This window comes from Anticarsia gemmatalis, chromosome 22 (assembly GCF_050436995.1).
Source record: "Anticarsia gemmatalis isolate Benzon Research Colony breed Stoneville strain chromosome 22, ilAntGemm2 primary, whole genome shotgun sequence".
Classification (NCBI taxonomy): Eukaryota; Metazoa; Arthropoda; class Insecta; order Lepidoptera; family Erebidae; genus Anticarsia; species Anticarsia gemmatalis.
The window spans coordinates 1,286,295-1,307,108 of record NC_134766.1 but is presented as its reverse complement, the minus strand read 5'-3'; the positions used below and the strand labels follow the sequence as shown (position 1 = coordinate 1,307,108).

Below are 20,814 nucleotides of genomic sequence, written 5' to 3'. Positions count from 1 at the left end.
GTCGCAAGGAGCTTGGCTGATTTTAATGCTCTTTTTGGGGATTCGTGTTTAACTGCAGGTACCGTTTCAAAGTGCATGTTAAAATCACTGTAAAACAACGTTTTTCGCGCAGTCATTAAACGTTGGTTTCTTAAAGATAGAGTCATATTTTTTTATATTTAATAGCAAGTAATGGTTATAAAAACCCGTGAATAATTAACACAAGTCAGGCCAAACTGTAATTTCTCAGGTTATTTTATGTTATAAAAACATCAGGTAAAAAAGTCGAGGAAACCAAAATATAGCAGCATTTTGCTATTTATTATTTTTTTCCTTTTTACCTCGGTGAAAAAGACATCGGCATTTTATCCCAAATAACACATTGAAGGCTTTAGTCCTGGACCGTCGTCCTGGGTTTTATAGGCCCGAGTTAATGGCATAAGACGGACGTATTAGCAAGCCCAAAAAGGGACCTGAATAAAACTCGGTAATAAAGACCTATAAACATATTTTGATAAAGGTAAGGTAAAAAATAAAATAGTTCGCTATTTTCTTCGCCTATTTGGCAGACTTCGCACTAGGTAATATAGATAAATGGTTGGAATAGATGTATATTCGTTTTTCTCCATTCAGGGTTGCGGTTTTGACTCCCGCTCTAGGGCAAACATCTGTGACCTACTTTTTTCACAACCGAAAGTGCTCGTTTTTATACAGTACCAGATGCCGCTGGGCTAGCGTCGATAAGCGGATTTAGTCTTCTGTTCATCTCCATAAAATAGCTTTTGTGAATGCATTTTATTGGAATTGAGTGAAGAAATGAACTTATTTACTCAATATAAGAAGAGAATAGAAGTATCAAGGATTATGCACTATCAATTGCACCCGCATATTTACTTGCAGAAATGAGATGCACAAGAGCTGCAACATTGGACAATCACCTATTACTATGGACCACTGCTCGCTCAAACACTCTAAAACTATAAAACGATAATTCTGCAAATACTAAGATACTCGTATTTCTGCTGCATCGACAACATTGTCATTTGCATCCTCTTAGGAAATACGTTTTTATCAAATACAAATTGAATAAACTTTTTCAATTCATCTTTCATTGTCATCAATATTTGTCTTGACCAGTAAGTTCACACCTTAGCTGTCAATTATAATAATTAAGACAACCAACCGACCTTCGCAAGGGCATCGAAGTTCTGCCATTTAGTCCATACTCTCGGAGTAAGACTATAACCTTTTAGCGTGGCGTCTCGTTAAACGATGTCACTGATTACAACAGAACTGACTACACGTTTTATTGTTATAGTCGCCATAAAACTGCTCCAGCGTGAACATCTAACAAGTTCTCCCTAGATTGTTAGTGAACCTTTGAGAATATTGACACAGATAATTGGGATTCATTTCAGTGTTTTTGTTAACAATACTTTCTTATAAAGCGATATGAGAAGATTATATTCTAAGAATATTATTTGATGCCCCTAGTCGTTTCACCAGCGCGATGTAAATTGCATTAAGTAATGATTAATGTAGTAAATTATACAAAACAATCCTTTCAAATGCGTTTACTAGTTTCAGCGATAGAACAAAACTTCAGATTGATTTCATTATAGAACTCAGATTAGAAGTAACTTTATTGTCTGGTATAGTGATTGCGGCAAAAGTGTTCGACATGATTACATAAAACTCAAGAGCTATAGTTTATTCTTCGGGAAGAAAGAAAAGAAGTCTTCTCCCGGAACAAGAGAGGTTATACTTTAAGTTCACCACATGGCCATTCTACGCAGGAGCTTTGCACCTTTTAAAAGAACTGTTCTCAGACATAGACAATTTCATCACTCTATTTTCTTCGAAAATTATCGGAGTCAACACACGTAAAACCACAGGCTAAGTCTATAAATACTAGAACCTTCACCAGCTTAGTTATAATAATAGGTAGAAACTAGATACAGATTCTTACGCGCAAGTGTTACATGAATTTACGCAACGAAGCCCCATGCATGCGTTACAGAATGAAAGGTTACCATCGTCACCAGTTATTTCCGCTATTCGAAGCGAATGTTAATATTTACTACACGTAAATATAAACTGTGATGACAGTGTGTAAACATTCAACGTGAGCTGTTTCACAAATAATGCGGAATAACATATAGTAGCAGTACAGCGTAAAGTGTTATTCGATGGGAATGTAATGGAGTAAAAATCATTAAATTTATGTTTTTATACTTGATTCGCCGGACGTTTCGGCGCAGGTTATACTGAACGAGGTCACAAATGGATTCAAAACAAGATAGAGTTTTTCCCATGTCATTTAGTTATTGTTTAGTTATCCTTTCGTGAAGTCGTCCTTTTGCGGGAGTTAGATATCAACGCTCCTAATTTTATTTTAAAATGGATGAGCAGTTTTCGTAGCGTAATCGTTACAGAAAAACTTTTACATAATATATTATGTATTATATGAAATAAAAATGATGAATGTTTGACAGTAAGAATTTTAAAATAACGATCTACTTCTCTATTAAATCATCAAGCGTGTATAAATTAATGCGATGCATAATAACGAATAATCGATTCGATAATAATAACTTTTATTCGCATTAATTATACGCAATTATACCAACGTTATACCGACTGAACCGTGAAGAAACTTCATACCTACTGGAGGTTGTAGGGTACAATATTATTTATAGGAAGGTTACTACAATGATATACAGTGATACGATAAATGAATGGATGTGTATGAGGCAAGGGAAGTTTGTAAGGATCGTTTTGAAATAAAAAAGAGAAAAAGGAGCGTTCTTTGGTCTCTGCCTACCCATATGGGAAAAAAGTGTGATATTATATGTGTGTATGTACGTATATGTACGAAGCAGTAGCGGATTGACGGCCATGGAACGGGCGATGATCGCTAGGAAGGCCTCCAACTAGATGGTCGGATGACATCGTATTGGACTGCAATGGATGAGACAAGAGCAGGATCATAAAAAAATGGTGTACCGAGGGGAAGGCCTATACTCCACAGTGGGTAATAATGGGCTGAATAGATAGATATAATGTAGATATATAGTACAATCGGCAAACAAAGTCCTTCAGGTAGGATCTCAAGGTGTCCTTACGCAGGTAAAAATGAATTCTGCAGCTGTGGCCGCACGTTACATACGCGTGAGCGGGTGAATGAAGCGAAGTGTTTCAAATATCAGGAATAAGGATTCGCATAATCCAAATTTAATCATTTGTTTTTTGACGTCGAAAATGGGAAACTTTAGAAATATAAAAATATAGTTTTAATACTGTAACTTAAAAAATACAATTAATCAGGTGACCCCCAATCCGGATGATTAGGGTTCAAGAAAATGACTGAAGGCTATTATTACGAAACCAGCTGATCTAAGGGTGAATGGGCGAGGGGACCCAATCATCCTATCAAAAGCAAAAATATTCGTCTGTAGGTAACACATGATTCGACGGACAAGCCCCAAGTTTTCATTTCAAGCTTTACATAACTAACTGACTAATTAATTCCGTTATTCCAATCATTTATTCGTACAACAAAAACAATATCTCATACAAACTGACAAGTATCGTCTAAAAACGGTATTGAAAGAATCCCAAGGTTAATATATTCGGTATAAAGTTTTATTTTTAATTCATGTCATTCGTTCCGCAACAGAAACGCACATTTTGACAATGAACGTTAAATCGTTATAGTGTTTTTGGACACGGTTTTATTGTTATTCATGGTTTATTTCACGCCTGCAGCTACAGGAAAGAGACAGAAATATATTTGTCTGCTTTTATTTAAATGAAAAATTGTACTAAAGCATTTTGAAAGAAATTGCTGTTTGTATATCGTCGCAGAGGAAAGTAGAAATTTAGTTTTAATATCGTCGTGTGTCTTATTAATAGAATGTTGATTTTTGAATAAGTAGACAGATTTTAGACTATAACCTTTTCATGAATAATGTAAATTTTCATTTCAAATATCGCTGAAGGGCTATCTATTTCCGAGCTGATGCAAGTTACTACATCAATCGTTACAAATTCGGAGCAACTACGAAATCACTACGGGACTGCTGAAGTAATTATTTTCAGAGAAATTCTTCAGCAAGTCTACTCTTGAAGGACTGATTACAGATTTAGAGCAACTATGACATCCACTCCTGCAGTCTACTGAAAAAAGGTTTTTTTTCTCTGAAGAATCCCTTACTAATCTTCTAATATATAAAATTCTCGCGTCACAGTTTTCGTTGCCATACTCCTCAGAAACGGCTTGACCGATTCTCATGAAATTTTGTGAGCATATTAAGTTGGTCTGAGAATCGGCCAACATCTATTTTTCATAACCCTAAGTGACACTATTTTTTTATTTATATGGCAAAACAACGTTTGCCGGGTCTGCTAGTATACTATAATAATATATTCGCTTTTGTATACAAAGCTGTAACTAGGCTTGAAACAACTACTTGTGGAATATACAAATACTTTGCACACTGTGGTAAAGGAATCCACGACACCTGGTGCAAAGGCAAGCATATTGAGTAATTAACCTTTGCGATACAAACAGCTGTAGAATACTTTAATTAACATTCACGTTAATATTGTAAATACGACAGTGTGTTACGCTGTTTCGACGAAACCGCTAAACGGATTTTGATGAAATTTCACATGGAGATAGTTCACTTGACAGGCTCCATGGTCTATGCGGTAGAATATACGACTGATGATCACGTGGTCTTAGGTTCGATTAGCGGCAGGGCTAAGTGCTATTTAGCTAGCTACACCTTTTATAACAAGCTGATGATATGTACATATATGTATAGTTGATGACGCGGGGTCAAACATAGACTAGTAACAAACTGAATACAGACATAAAATCCCGATTTTTTCCTTAACGGGTAGGCCGAGACCAAGAAACGTAGGCTTTATTTTTTTCCAAATATGTGCCGACTTTAAAATAATACTTCAATAATGTCACTTAACTTGACACAAATCAAGTACACAATAAAGTAATTTTCACCACAATACCGACTACTGATTGACAATTACAAATTAAAACAAAAGCAATGACATTTGAATAAATTAGCATTGACACAGTGAATATTGAACAACACTTTACATATTAATGTTGTATTCCAGATGTCTGTAAGTTTGTTTGCTGTAATCTCGAAAATGACTAAACCAATTTCGAGGAAAACTACCGTCTGCTTGCTGGGTAGCTTATTTCTATTCTAAGATATAGTATATTAATGATAGCTTCGCTTTTATTTGGCAACGATTCTGTTCATTTTCTTTGCGATTTCTATCAGCATTATATTTTGCGGTTTCTGAAGAAATATCTTCTGTTTTCCTATTTGAGTATTCTACTTCCAGTCGAAGGTATCTCATTTGCCTGCCAAGACATCCTAAGTTCCATAGTTACATATTTAGTAGTAACAATATTTTCGATGTTGTCGGCGGGTCAATCGATCGATAAGGTTAACGACATGCCGCGGTCAAGTATTTGATGGCTCTAACACTCAACACTCTTATTTATTGAACAGCTAATGGAATAACAAAAATGGCGCAGGGGGAGCTAATTTTGTGTCGCAGGGAACTTTGAAAGTGAAAAACTGTGTAATGTAAATGACATAATGATGTACAGATTGTTTTCGGGAATCGAACCTGCGACTACATGTATGGAAACACACAGACATCACGAATTGGTGGCCAAATTCTACTCGGACAGACAAACTGAATAGGTAAACGTTTTATTGTGGTTTAGTTAAATATTGAATAAAAAAGATTAAAAAGTCTACTATATTTTTACTAAAGGATATTACATTGAACCAACTACTAGGCAGGTTGAATAACCTAAGTATAGCTTACACATACTGTCGTGTATATAAAGCTATTTCTTGTAGAACATAAAATGTACAAATCTATAATAATATGCCACTGATTGTCGAAACCTAAGTTTTCCATGACACAGTGTTCATTGCAACATCAACAGTTATTTTCAAAAGAAAGGTCAGAATGACCCAAACCAATGAAAATCTCTAAGTAATAAAAAGTAATAATTTACCTATCTTAAAGTAAATAAGTGATTCTTTGTGATCATAACTGTATTGAATTTACGATAACATCAATAAACTTATATTTGTACAAGAGAACGTATTGAACAGATGTTTTTGAGGCAGTGTTGAACACACATAATATTGAAATTATATGTTAATGTTATTGAATAACAAGTAAAGGTAACTGTAGTTAACAAATGAATTTATAATCGATTTTTTTTTTAATTAAAGTACTGAATTTCTATTGCATATATTATTCTATCCCTCCCTAAAAAGTATTAGCAAATAGTATTTTTTTACAATTTATGTTAAAAGATAGCATTTTTAATTACAAAACAATGACCTATGAAATTATAAGTTCAAGTACCTACCTAATTATTCTATGAATAAATTAACCATTTTTTTTTTCAAAATATACAAGCAGACCAAAATTACAAATACTGTAAAGTACAAATAAAAGTTTGTAATAGATATAGGTATAATATGATACAGGAATAAGTGCATTTCACCACAAAATGACGTTTTGGCACAGATTACACTGGCTGTGGTCACAAAAGTTATGACTAATTTTGTAGTTTGCTCATACCTAGGTAATTTTTATTTAATTTACTACAGATCATGAACTTTTGGCCCTACCATGGAGTAACAACACTACAACAGTGACTAACATGACCACAAACAATCATTGTCAAAGTTGTGGTTTACAAACGTTACTATGAAACTCATTGATAATTAATTAATAGGAAATTGTATTAACATTCATTGGGAAAATATGAGAGTTTAATTGTCTCATTCATAATGAATCATAATTCTGAATGGTGAGTGCCGTTGACAACTTTATCGTACATCAACGTTCAACAAGACAGGACAAGGAGATAACAGATACTGATCTTAGATAAAGACAAAAGGTAGGCTGATGAAAAAATTTAAGGAAATTTTCTTGTATTCTATAAAGAGAATATTTTTTTTAAGATCTGAAAAGACCGGCACCCTAAGACAAATAGCACAATACAAAGCAGGAGTTAGGATTTAAAGAACCTATTAAGTAAACCACAATGAGGATAATGATGCCAGGATGATGGAATCTTTTAGATAACAACTAGATGTACTACATATAAATGCACGCATGTTTCACATGGGGCTATGCAGAGGCCTAAAAACACCACTTGCTACGGTCCCTAACTTTCACAGCCATACATCTTGTCATACTAGCCCACTGGCAAGTATAAATGCATTATCTAATATTGAGGCAAGATAGACTTTACATTGAAATAGTGATTTAGTAGTGCTACAACAAAGTGCTTTCAGTATTAATAGAGAAGCCAGACATGAATATAACAATGTTGCATATTATTTCTATGACAGACCATTATGGTCACAACAGCAGTGTCTAAAGCTCTTTACTTATTTAATTATAGGCCAGTTTTTCTTGTGTTCTTAATACTAGATTATTTTAGATTAGATTAAGATTACAAGGCAATATTAACAAGATGTTTGGGTGTGAATGAGGCAAGGTAAGTTTGTAAGGAGCGTACCAAGTGGCGGTGTTAGGTCTTTGTCTATCTCTATGGGAAAAAGGTGTCATATTATGTATTTATGTATGCTTATCCATAATATCATCAATTATTGCTGTTAAAATTATGCTTCAAAATAATGAAATTACGGTAGGTATAATGATTGATCCTTTGATAAGCCTAAAAAATTATGACTAAAACTACAGTTATTTATCTGTGCTTAATGGTTATCATGAATCATAATAACCAGTACACACAAAATGATAACAACTTATAATTTAATATAACTAATTTAAGAATCCAGTTATGATAAAGATAATGCAGTTTTTATTCGTTTACAAACAATAGACAATTAAAGATTTATGTGTTGCATAGAGAATAAAAGTACCACTCAAAACAATGAAATGAATACCAAGCAGGTTGTAATGTTGCAATTATTTTTCCAATTAAGTAAGTATTTTACTTAATGCCTAGTGTTCAAGGTTCAGTTCTCAGTTAACACACAAACAGCCTTGAATTAACTATGAGATTTACGGGCAAACAGACTCACTTCCTTGTCCAAAATTATAAAACTATAATCTTATCTATGATTAGAATATCAGTTGCTGATTAAAAAAAATGTTTAAGTCCACTCAGTTGTCTATTACATTTTTATGTTACTACACAGACAAACCAAAAAAAGTTTCTAAATTCATTACATTTTTGGCATAAACCCAACATGTAAATTTTATTTTGATATTGCATGATTTAAAGCATCTCAAATTGAGATATTAATAGCAGATAATAAATTAAAAACACATGTTTTATTATGTTACTAAGATAAAGAGAATCAGTGAGTAACAACACTTCAGAGTTCTACAAATAAACTATCATCAATTACATCTAATTTGTACGTATCAAAAATGTTCTCAATGCCAAGTATCCATACGCGCACAGGAAAAAAATAATACGGCTTCCCAACTTATTAGTTACTAAGTATACACCTCGCATAACCTTCGAGAATACGACCAAACAGGTTTTATCGCACCGCAGACACTAATAAACCTATATTACTTCAATAACAAACACTAATGCCGCCAAAATTGGCAGAAAATAGGGTGTCTTCGGTAATAAAATGTAATCTATTTAAAAATTATTTCCGCCTCGCATACGTAAAACTTGGCACTGTCAACTCATAGCAAACGTGTTTAACAACAAAAATATTCAATATACTTACGTAATACACTTTAAATAACAGTCAGAACACAAACATCACAGTAGTAATTGATTTTGGATATCGCCGATCCGATATTTTTTCACACACAAGATTCGCTAATAAAGATTATCACAAGGAATTTTTATATATAATTAACTAATGGTGTTCACTTGTTACATATACAATTTACAGTTCATTTTAGTAATAATTGATATAATTTAGAAAGAAACTCGTTAGTATGAAACACCATTTTGAAAGATTGAAGAAAAGATCGTCAAGGATTTTTCCCCTTCTTTCTTGTCAACTGCTTGCGTCATTGCGGCAATTTGACGTTTAACATAATAATGTTACCAGCGCCAGTATTTTATTTCCCATAAAAAAAATATATTTATATAATTTATGTCTGAAATTGTTTAAACAATGATAATAATACCGCAATCCAACACTATACCATATTTTACTTTTAATTTAACAAACTATGCTATAATAAATTCTAAAAATACATTTTCTAAGGAGAACGTATTACAGTGAGTCTTTCAGACGTAGGGAGTATTTTAATATTTTAATAGTAGGAACATTATTAACCTAAAATGTATTGCTCCATGTTATAAAATTTGTTTTTGGGAAAAGTTATAAGTTGGCAATATTATTTTTCTTAAATTATACTGAAGCAGCGTTCTGAAATAATAGTTCGTGTATTAGCGTTGCGTTCGTAGTGTAATATATTGAATACTATGTAATTTCAGATTTGGCAATGACATGAAATACTTACGAACAACAAACACCGTGTAATAAATAAGTTATATCCTCTCGTATTTTGTAACTGCAATTACTTTTAAGGTAGACTATTTTCCTAAAAAAATATTCGGCATGACTGTGTATTAAAAATAATTTATTGCGTTAGTACCAAGACCATAAAACTGTGATAACATTATTGTCTCAAGATTAAACTGAGCACATATATAAAGCTAAATAAAGCTAAAACAATATACCGGCTCCGTTGCACGCATTTGTTAGACCAAAAAGTCTGTAGTGTAGTAGTGATTCATAATAAGTTTTATTATTTGAACAATATGTAAACAGTGGCACTTACTCATTTTCGTGATAATCGAGTGAATAGCAAAGATAAAAATACACTACAACATGGCTAATGATATTTGAACAGGACTAATGATGATACCTATGTTGTGTAGTAAGACTTTATTGCAAAGAAAAGTTTTATGATGACGGAGTAATTAGTCGGGGAATCGAACCCGAGACTTCTCATTTGCGGTCTAATACGTTACCGTCGAGATCGTAAAGGCTGCCATGAGAAGTTAAATAGGTTTACTTTAGTGCAACATAGGTTCTGATTAACTCAACCAATGCTAGACACCAAAATGCACTAGCTTGTGTCTTACATACTTATTTATTAAAATTATTATTGCTTCATGCGTCATTCTTGACGAAAATCCTAAAATACAACAGAATTTACACTTGCTACTATTTGTTATAGTCGGCTCACGTATTTAGTGCACAGAATTCGTTTTAGTGCCAAAACTCATTATTCAATTTTGTCAATAATATCGACATAACATTGTAGTTATTGTACGCACAGAAGTTGGCTAGTATATAACTGCTTATTGCAATTATTTTAATACTTGTACCTATCTATACTAATATTATAAAGCTGAAGAGTTTGTTTGTTTGTTTGAACGCGCTAATCTCAGGAACTACTGGTCCGATTTGAAAAATTCTTTCAGTGTTAGATAGTCCATTTATCGAGGAAGGCTATAGGATATATATCATCACGCTACGACCAATAGGAGCAGAGTATCAGTAAAAAATGTTACAAAAACGAGGAAAATTTTGACGCATTCTCTCTTACGTTGCAAGCGAAGTTGCGCGGGTCAGCTAGTGTATGATACGTTTAGCAGTAACTCTTCTTCTTATCGCAATATGGTTAGTGGTCAACAAGGCTTAACGACTGTCATCATTGACAACAACCGGGACCGACTTTTTACGTGCGCCCCCAAAGCACGGAGACGCCCAGTTCCAATACCACCATGCGGTGACACATCTATGGAATGACCGAGCCAAGGGTTACTTAACCCACAGATCGTTTTACCGACCGGTGAGTGCAACTGGCTATGGGTGCCTCGTAATAGTAGTTACTACCCGTCGTTTAAGTTATCTTAGTTCTTAAAACCGTACATCTCCGTAAGAAATATTTGATGCAAAGAATCCAGGTTCAGTAGAAAATAAAAATAACGCAAAGTAAAAAATCAATATTTTCTTATTGTACAATAAAAAACTTAATAAATACCTTAGTCTAAGTAATTACCCAATTTTTAACACAGAATTTTATACAAAGTATATTGTCTCTTAACATCACACCTGTTAATTCCAACGTAGCGGCAGAAGACAATGTAAGTAGTCCATGTTATCCAACGGGTTAGAGCCTGTTGCTATAATACTGGGAACTTCAGGGTGATTTATTTTTATTCAAAACTGAATAATCACGATATTAAATGTTCCGAGGAAACATTCACTTCCTTAAACTGCCTCCGTGGCGCAGTGGTTTAGGTCGCCACGCCGATACCACTGCGTCGGGAGGTCGTGGGTTCAGACTGGGTTCGATTCCCACACGGAGCTATTATTTGTGCGATCCACAAATAATTGTTTCGGGTCTGGTTGTGCTTTGTGTCCGTTGTTTGTATGTTTGTAAAAGTCCCTGCGACACAAGAGCAATTCTTAGTGCGGGAGTTGTCTTTAAAAAAAAAAAAACTAAACACACTCTTCAGCGAGTATAAATCTCCAAATCATCTCCTTCATTAATATCAGTAAGTTTCTTCCAATACACATACTCCGACTTCAATCCCTTCGTACCTAAATAAAACGGGTACTCCACTGTCGTAGCCAAGTAGAAAATACCTCTTTTACTTCTATCTATTCCTAGACCCATAATTAAAGTCTCCAAAGGAACATTGTTATAACACTCGGAGTCTCTCGCTTGCTGAATACTAGTACACCGAATCGCGATGAATTTCCTTGGGTTTTTTAACGCAGAAACCCATAAAGGAAGGATTCGAAAATGACTGCAAGTTGTCGTGCAAGGGTATAAAGTTATATCCGAAGGTTGGTACTCTCCCCCGTTCACGTAAATATCCACATGTCCCATAGGTGTAGCCATGCCGTACCCATCGATATTTGTATGGATAACTTGGACGAAATCTGCGTTCGAAGCGTCTAGTCTTTCTTTAGGTCCTAGGTTTCTGAAGCAAGGGCCAGAAGGTTCTAGAGCAGTGATAGCTGATATGTTTCGTCCAGTCATGGTTTGAAAGTTGCTGGCGATGAAGCCGGCCGTGTGACAGCCTAGACTGAAGCCTAGGATCTCCAGTTTGGAGGGGTCTAGGCCAAATTGGGTGAGCTGGACTAATACTTCTGCTACGTGTTTGCCGACCGGACGCATGAGGCGAGTTGCTCTGAAACAACACAAAATTAAAAAAGTTACATTGGCCTATTTAATTCCTTGTATAAACTAAATTATATTATCTAATGTATACAAAATCTAAATTAAAAAAAAGGGAGAGTGCCTGAGTCGAAGTACTCCTCCGCATCGCTGTCTACCGGATTCTTTTATTTATTACGTGTGTATATTTTAGATTTTGTTTGGTAATATTTTTATCTGATAGAGAGCTACATCCAATAGCATTGATGATATGGATGAGCAATATTTAAGAATAAGCATTTAGTATTACTCCTGTTCTGGTTCTTAATCTACCAGAACAGGAGGAATACTAAATTAATATATTTTATTAAATTGCTATTCGATTCGCCGATTCATATTGTTATTAGGTACCTAATTAAGATACACAATTGCTTTAGAATACATTTGGGTATTTAACGAGAATAACGAGTATATAAACAATCATAATTATTATGCACACGTATAATTATTTGGTAATATTGCAACGAATTTATACGAAATTGCTTGTCGTTCTTTTTTATCGCCACTCATTTTAGCCCCCTAACGACTGGGCCTGAGTTTCCTAAAGGTTATTTTTTTATGTAATATGTATGACTGCCTCTGTGGCGCGGTCGGTCGTGTGTGCTACTGCCGCGAGAGGTCTCGGGTTCGAATCCTGGGTCTCGTAGGGGAATAGAGAGTGTACCTGTATATTGTCCTGCCCTTTGGCCAGTTTCAATGAAAACTGACCGCTGTAGCCGGATATCTGCTAGTACATTACATTACATATTATTATAATGTAATAGCAGGCAATATTATTATATTATGTATATTAGGTAGGTACACTTACAAATGATAATGCACAGTAGCGAATCTCTGGTTGTCCACCAGAATGACGTTGTACCCTCGATCTTCGTACTCGTTGGCGAACATCGCTGATATCGGCAGATTCGGACTGTCTAAGTAGCCTATAGCTACTAACAGGGTCTTCCTGAAAGCATAAAAAAATGTTTTTTGCTTAAAAATGATTTATAAATACTGTTTACAGAAACTTAGAAAAAACCACACAGAGCTCGCTAAAATCGCATTAATAATATAATTGACATTAAAAAAGGTCCAATTGTTTTGGAGCTATAACACAACAAACATACAGACACATACAGCTATCCCATTTCACTGATAGAGGTTAAAAGAATAAGCATTTTGTTATTCTAAAACCATAGAGGTAGGCTTTTCCTTCTATGTATTTAGCTACATATTTTGACCTACTTTAAGTTCTTTACCGAATACCCAGTCATTACTTATGTACTACATAACATCTACTCTATTGCAAACTTCGCAATGATTCAATATTACCTACCAGCGGATTTGTCGCAATGATATTGTAAGTTGAAGCCAATAGATGAGTATTATATCGTAGTATATAATATACTACCAAGCTATACCCCTCAATCAGATCTCACAACCCATTTCCGCCTAGGTCTAGAATAATACACGAACTTAATACGGATACGATGTACTATTAAATTACGTCGATTGCGTCGCAACTACATTTCGTGCATTACGATTACATGGGTGTTTTCCTGAAAAGTATCAAAAGTGCAAGTGAAATTAGCTATTTAAGACTTTAGTATCGACCTCTAATGTTTATCACCAAAGGGCAATATCAAGTCTCTATAGAAATTTAGGTTCACAGTGCACACCTATAGAAACTAATGACTATAATAGTAAGCAATCTCAACAATTATTTAATAAAAAAGTTATTCACAAAAACTTTGCATTTCAAAGTTACCAAATAATATTATTACTCTTCTCCGCTTAAACAGTGAATGAAACTAAGGAAGTCTGAAATGGCTCGTGAAACTAATAATAATACTTATACTATGTGCTCTATTCTGTATGGTATTAATTATAATTTTGAATCGATTTACCAACCTTTTAAAATTAACCCTAGGATCCTTAGCAATGTTTTTTGCGTTCCAGTAGGAGTACTTCTGCCTGCTGCGTCCGTTGCCTTGTACCACGAAGGATAAGTGCCTCAGCTGGCTTTTGGGAATCACTGCTGGCTTAGTTGAACCGGGACCTGGAATTGAAAGAAGGGATTTAAGAATTAGAGAGTTTTTTGTTCTAAATTTTATTTTGGATTATTATTATCCATGTACTTATGTTATACCTATGATGGTAAGTGACGATGAAGACGAGGATATTAGAGGGCTATTCAAGAGATACTCTTTATTTGAGATTTTTTAAGTTCCGAAATTGTTACTGTCTGAGAAAATAGACGATAACACTTAGGCAGTTGTTTCCAGACCTTAGTCTTTGTGGAACAGTTTTTCAGAATAAAAAGCATGAATCTTATGATGCAAATCTATAATATACGCTTCTTCTTTTTTTGAGTAATGTTTATACACGAGTTTAAGTTGCAATTTGGACATGATACGACAAAATTATTTTAAGTATACTGTATTACACCTGTGTCATTCGATGAAAATTATACTGCGTGTGTAATTTTTACAACACAAATACTTTGTCAGTCATTGAAACTAATCAACAGGACGCAAGGGTCAAAAAAGGCGTTTGTAGGACCATGGGGCTTAGCCATGTTGCATTCTCTCAAATAAAATGCGAGTAGAAACTTGTCTACTTATTCAGTGGCAATACATTTGTCCCATTCTAGCCATATATTCGGCCAATTTGATAAATGGTGTTTATCCTTCAACACTAAAACATTAATCAAAATTAAGTATAGTTCAGATATGGTAACCGTCTTTTGTATCTTATAATGTATTGAATAACTTTTCGATATTCCGATGTCAGTCAGATTTTTTTTACATCCGTGGTTAACTAACAGGTAAAAATTGAAATGCAAACCGGGAATTTTAAAGTGTTTTTCAAAGCGGTCGACCATCTTAAAAAGGTCTGAGTCAAAAGTTGCTTAACTTACTGACAGTTTACTGTCCGCTGAGCGCAATGAGCAATAAGTGCCTCGAATCTTATGACAAATAATAACAACCTAGAACCTTTTAAGTAAACTATTAGTTTAAAAGACTATCTTTACGTTAAGTTATTAGGCTCATTACTAAGTTTTATGAGTGCGGTCTAAGTGAGAGGTCTGTCGGTATATAATCTTGAACGTTACCTCATGTAATGAGAAGTATATAACGATCCTAGTTCTTGTATACATATGTGAATGCATTTTGTATAGACTATTACGGGCATGTTCCTGGTTTAAAGAAACTGCTATAAATATAATGTTTCTACGTCTAAGAGTAATGTTTGGAAGACTATAATTTTATTATAACAACGCCATTATTTACCAAAACATAAATTTTGGTAGATAAGGTTTTATGACATGTATAGATTTGCATACGTTTGCAATTTTGACACATGATAATTCGGTGTGCATTTGCGAAGTGCAAATCGTTGATCCATCAAAGAGTCTACTGCTTTTCTTTATTTAAAGTTATCATTAATATGAAAACAGAACCACGATTCTTTATCACTATCAACTACCGAAAGCCGGCTAGCTAACGAAAAACTTTTTATGATAATCTGATTAGCGCCTCTATCGGACGTCGTAGAAACTATTTTTGCAGTATTTTTAAATGTCATACTACCGATACTCGCGGATGGTTCCAATTGTAGAGAATCGTGCTACAGTTGTAATAGTAGTAGCAAATTAATTGTCTATCTAAGTTCTGTTTTTAAACCCCCGACGCAAAAAGAGGGGTGTTATAAGAAATCCCTTCGGATGCCCAACTTTCTTGGGGGATAAATGTTGGGGTATTGGAGTATGTGGTGTATTCTCCACTAAAAAACCACCCCGGTAGCCAACCATCTGGCGCGTAAATGGAAAGGCTCTGGGACCTAAAAAACTCTCCAGGGCCCTCCACCTAACCTAACTAGCCAATCTACAAAAGTGTATGAAAAGTGGAGAGGATTTCTTTAAATTTTTATTTATATTTATGCTTGTAGTCTCGAGAGTTCGAGAGCATTAAGTGTTAGCATTACGTTAGGCTCACTTCCCAGTGCGTACGCGGTCTAGATACTATGTAGCTCAGTAGCGGAAGTGTCACTGGATTGACTTGCATCATCTGAGGACGAGTATAATATATATATGCACATAATAATCAAACATATACCTATACGAGTAAAACATACATATTATCACGTCTCTTTTACCAGGAGGAATAGGCAGTGGTATATGAAAATTAAATACCCTCACGTTTCGCCATCAACAGTTAGTCCTATGTTTAGGGGCGAGACTGCCACTACTAAACTCCGGGCTGCTATTGAGAAATATTCTTATATATTAGACAAGACTAATAGTATTTTGTTCATCAAGGAATCGAACCCAAAGGCTCGTCATAGCAGTCGAGTACACCACCGACTGCGCTTCCTAATCGTACTTATTTATTGTAGATCATTGTAGCCTTTTGTAGATAGTGTTATGGAGCGCCTGTACAACTAGTTCGGCAACACATGCATTTAGTTATTGAAGATATGTATCTTTCGCCAGAGAGTTGAAGTCAAAATACAGTTTGTTTTAACCCATAGAAACCTTGTTCTATGGATGGTTTGTCTTACAATAGATGTGGTTTCGATATAAATTGAGTTTGTTCTTGAGCAAAGTGTACTACATGCCGTTTTTGGCTAATAAAGTTTGTTCTCACGTTACTACACAACGTTTTCTGAGATTGAAATCGAAAGATGGACGATAACCGAAATATTTCTCGTTGCTTCTTCACAACCGAGACTAAAAAGGGCGTAACAACCATTTTCCCTTCTAACAACCTTTTAGGCAACGTTTATCTAAATTGGTTGTTCGTTTTTGATCCCAAATGAGAAATAATAGACTTTTTTCTTAACTGCACGTTTGGCGCAGTGGTTTAAGCGGTCACCTCGCCGCAACAACCGTAGCGCCGCGTGTGGTGGGTTCGAATCCCACCCGAAACAAATCTTTGTGTGATGAGCACGAGTATTTGTTCTGAGCCTGGATGTTAATGTATCTATTTAAGTATGTATTTAGAAGTATATAAGTATGTTTATCAGTTATTTGGTTACCATAGCACAAGCTCTGCTTAGTTTGGAATCAAATGACCGTGTGTGATTTTTTATTTATTTCTAACGATTACACTCAGAAATTCTAATTTTTATTGTAAAGTATATTATTTCGTTAAATTTGTGTGTTTTTGTATCTGAAATTGGTGTTTCATTACGAAAACTTCCTCTAGTTAAAATAATATGCGTGCGTGTCGTTGGGTTACAAGATTGCGAACTTCCAAACTGAAGGTCTTTGACTGCGTGACACATAACTAGGTAATTACTTAAGTTATTACTTCTTCGGCTTTAATCTGTCAATTTACTTATTAAACTAGACAAATGCCAAAAAAACATATACTTATTTAGGAAGGTTATGTTACTACAATATTTTCCCATTCTTTTATAAAGGTTTTTAATTACCTACTTGGCACTAATCAGCCTCTTAAGCGACCTATTAATATAATTATTTCAAAATGGAATGGTGTTAGGGTTGTCGTGGTAGCTCCGATTTCAGAAGCTACTATTGAATGAGCTAGTCAAGGCTCAGTCTTAGACTTTAGCCATTAACTTCTCGTACTGCATACAGCCGACTGTTGAGGAGTAACTTCAAATTTGACCACGACTTCTACGAGTACTACGCACCTGACCTTTATGTAAGTCATCACCGAAATAATCAGTGTTTGTTTTTCTTATTTCTTTTGGGATAGATTTAGATTGCTTTATGCAATGTTTTTGCATAAAGCAATCTAAATCTATCCCAAAGTCTTCAGTTTTCTAGTTTGTATAACAACTTTACAATACAGCTGCATGTGTATAGGAATATATTATATGGTTTAACCATCACGGCGAATGATTAAGATAATCAGCAGATATTCCTTTCACGTTCTATTGTTTTCCTGTTATTTTGGTAGCAAACATTGAATTCAATGTCGACGTCTGAATAGAATATACTTAACATTATCAAATGTTTTTTGAGTCATACACAGTGTTCATAGCCGTTAACTTTTAGTATCGGCCAATTTGAACTGCACTTGCCCTGTTGACTCAAAGCCAAACCTCTCCTTTATTCAACAACAACAGTAAGAGTAAGCAATTTGTTCTTAACCCATTACTGTCACACTGCAGGGCTCGCTCTGGGGAAGCCCTGCCGAAGAAGTGGGAAGTCCCAAACGAGGGAAGAAAGAATAGAAGAGTAAGTAATAGATAAAGAAATTGAGTTAAGACGTACGGACGGACAACGGACGCGTTACCAAATTCCAAGCTACTATTCAGAAATAAATAAATAAATATTGTTGGACAACTCACACACGGTCATTTGATTCCAAACTAAGCAGAGCTTGTACTATGGTAACCAAATAACTGATAAACTTACTTATATACTTCTAAATACATACTTATATAGATAAATTAACAACCAGGCTCAGAACAAATAGTCGTGCTCATCACACAAAGATTTGTCCCGGGTAGGATTCGAACCCACCACACGCGGCGCTACGGTTGTTGCGGCGAGGTGACCGCTTAAACCACTGCGCCAAACGTGCAGTTAAAAAAAAATATTATAATATAATGCTTAGTACTTTACCCAACCCGGGAATCGAACCCAAAAGCATCTAGTATTTTATAACGTAAGTAACATAATTAATATAAATTATATTTCAATTAAATCTTTCATAAATTTGTCCATCACCTTGACTTATTACGCGACAACTTTTCAAATGAGTTATTAATTGGCATCTCTCCAACCATTGTGTTCCGGGTGCCAATTATTGAAATGGCAACACAATATTAATAAATAATATTTCAATTACAATTTGGAGCTTGTTGGTTAAAAGGGATGTTTGAAGGTAGGACTCCAAGGTCCGTTTTTTATGGACTTCTGTCTGTCTTTGTAGACATACATTTTTCGTGTGGCGGTTCTTATGATTAGATGACAAATCTAAGTAAAGAGTATTCATTTATACGGTGTACCTAGATATCTATCGCAAAACAATCTAGATTATTAAAGTTAAATAATTCTGGGTATTTGGAACGACCGTCATGTCCCCTAATGTTTTAAATTCTGCATTTTGTATACCTACTTGTTGCATTATGCTTATACCTCGTGAAAGAAAATTTTTCAATATTTATATTTAAGTTTTTAGTGGGTAATATCAAATTACACAGAAATAAATTAATTTAATCTACATTTGACTTCGTTGATTGATAGTAACACGATTCAAATTGCATGCCTAGAGCTGTTATTTTTCAAAGAATCTGTAATAAACTGTTGCAGGTTTGGCGTTCAGTAGTTTATCAAAAGATTATTAAAATAAGCAGGGGCTGTCAAAATTAGCTGAAATAAATTTAGGACATACCAGGTTAATAATCTAGCCTTCAACATTTTCAAATACATAGGTATGTATTTAACGCATGTTAATTATTAAGGTTAACCTAGCATTTCTAATTACAAAATGCAGTTATTATTTTGAATACGTCATATATTTTTTATTGTTTCTGCTAAGAATATTGTGCAACGCGAAATTGTGCGATATTAAAATGCTATGACTTCTACGTAAGTATAAATGAAATATAAATCTTGCTTTTTGCTCAAATAAAGTTATAAAAAGGTAATAATGTTTCAATTTCTTTTTACACACCTGTTATTATCTTTACAAAATTAAACTCTTTGTTAATTCTTTTATAGATTAAAACCTTAAAAAGTAAGCTAGTTTTTTAAGAAAATAAGATGTAAAAATCATTAAATTGAGAAAAATGCTCTTTAAGGCTTCAAAACTCGATGATTGAAAAAATAAAAATAGTATTGAAAACAATGTTACGTACATATTGACATCAATCCAGCAGGGTATCCTAATTCAGTCCTCGAGATACCCACACCACTCGAAATAAACAACACAACCACAAAAACCACAAGTCTTAACATTTTCACACAAAACTAACAGTTTTAAATCAAAACAAAATTAATTTGTATAAAACCATTTATAATAACACTTTCTGTTTAGTTCTAAAATAAAAAAGTAATTTTATTTTTACTGTCATGTCAGATTTTGGCGCGTAATTTTTTTCTTTTTTTTTGTTAGTGGCAACGACTGAGCGGTCATACAGCCTGGTAACAACTGGCCTGTTGCAAAAGTCGCTTCACAGTGATGCATGTTGTAAAACTAAGGAATTTTTGTGATTGTCTTTAAGATTATCTTAGAATGAAATAGTTTTTTTCTTTGTTCTTATAGTAATGACCTAAGCAGAGACTAAATTCTTTAATATGTAGATGGTTGTAGAGCCTTCGGACTGACAATAATTAGGCAATTTAATGGCGCTGTATTTAGAGATGCTAATATTAACTTTACATTCACATTAATGGTGTCTGTTGCAATTCTTTAAGGCTCTATAACCAGTATGGTACAAAAGAAGGTTTATCATCGTTAAGTTTAGTCGATTGCACACTTTGCATAGGTCTGCAAAATGATGGGAGAATTAACGAAATAATTTTAGAAGTAAGTTCTTAGAAAGCTGCCGAATTTGAGATGAAGAGTTCTTTTAGAAGCATGTGGTTAATAGTTTTACTAAGTATCTGTG

General features: G+C 34.3%; 2 protein-coding genes across 2 annotated transcripts in view; both read right to left on the bottom strand.

Moving 5' to 3' along the window:
• Window positions 1–9,070, bottom strand: part of LOC142982781 (uncharacterized) — a 69,641-nt gene extending 60,571 nt beyond the window's left edge. Inside the window, exon 1 of the mRNA XM_076129465.1 lies at window positions 8,772–9,070. The gene's annotated coding sequence lies outside the window, so the exon portion shown is untranslated. The remainder of the gene's footprint in view (window positions 1–8,771) is intronic.
• A 1,937-nt stretch (window positions 9,071–11,007) lies between these two features.
• On the bottom strand, window positions 11,008–20,451 carry LOC142982703 (pancreatic lipase-related protein 2-like). Its single transcript, XM_076129342.1, has 4 exons — window positions 20,062–20,451; window positions 14,134–14,281; window positions 13,049–13,189; window positions 11,008–12,214 (listed from the first exon to the last, which is right to left on the bottom strand). The coding sequence occupies exons 1-4, from the start codon at window positions 20,159–20,161 to the stop codon at window positions 11,530–11,532; spliced, it is 1,074 nt and encodes a 357-aa protein (XP_075985457.1). The 5' UTR covers window positions 20,162–20,451; the 3' UTR covers window positions 11,008–11,529.
• Between the last annotated feature and the right edge of the window lie 363 nt (window positions 20,452–20,814).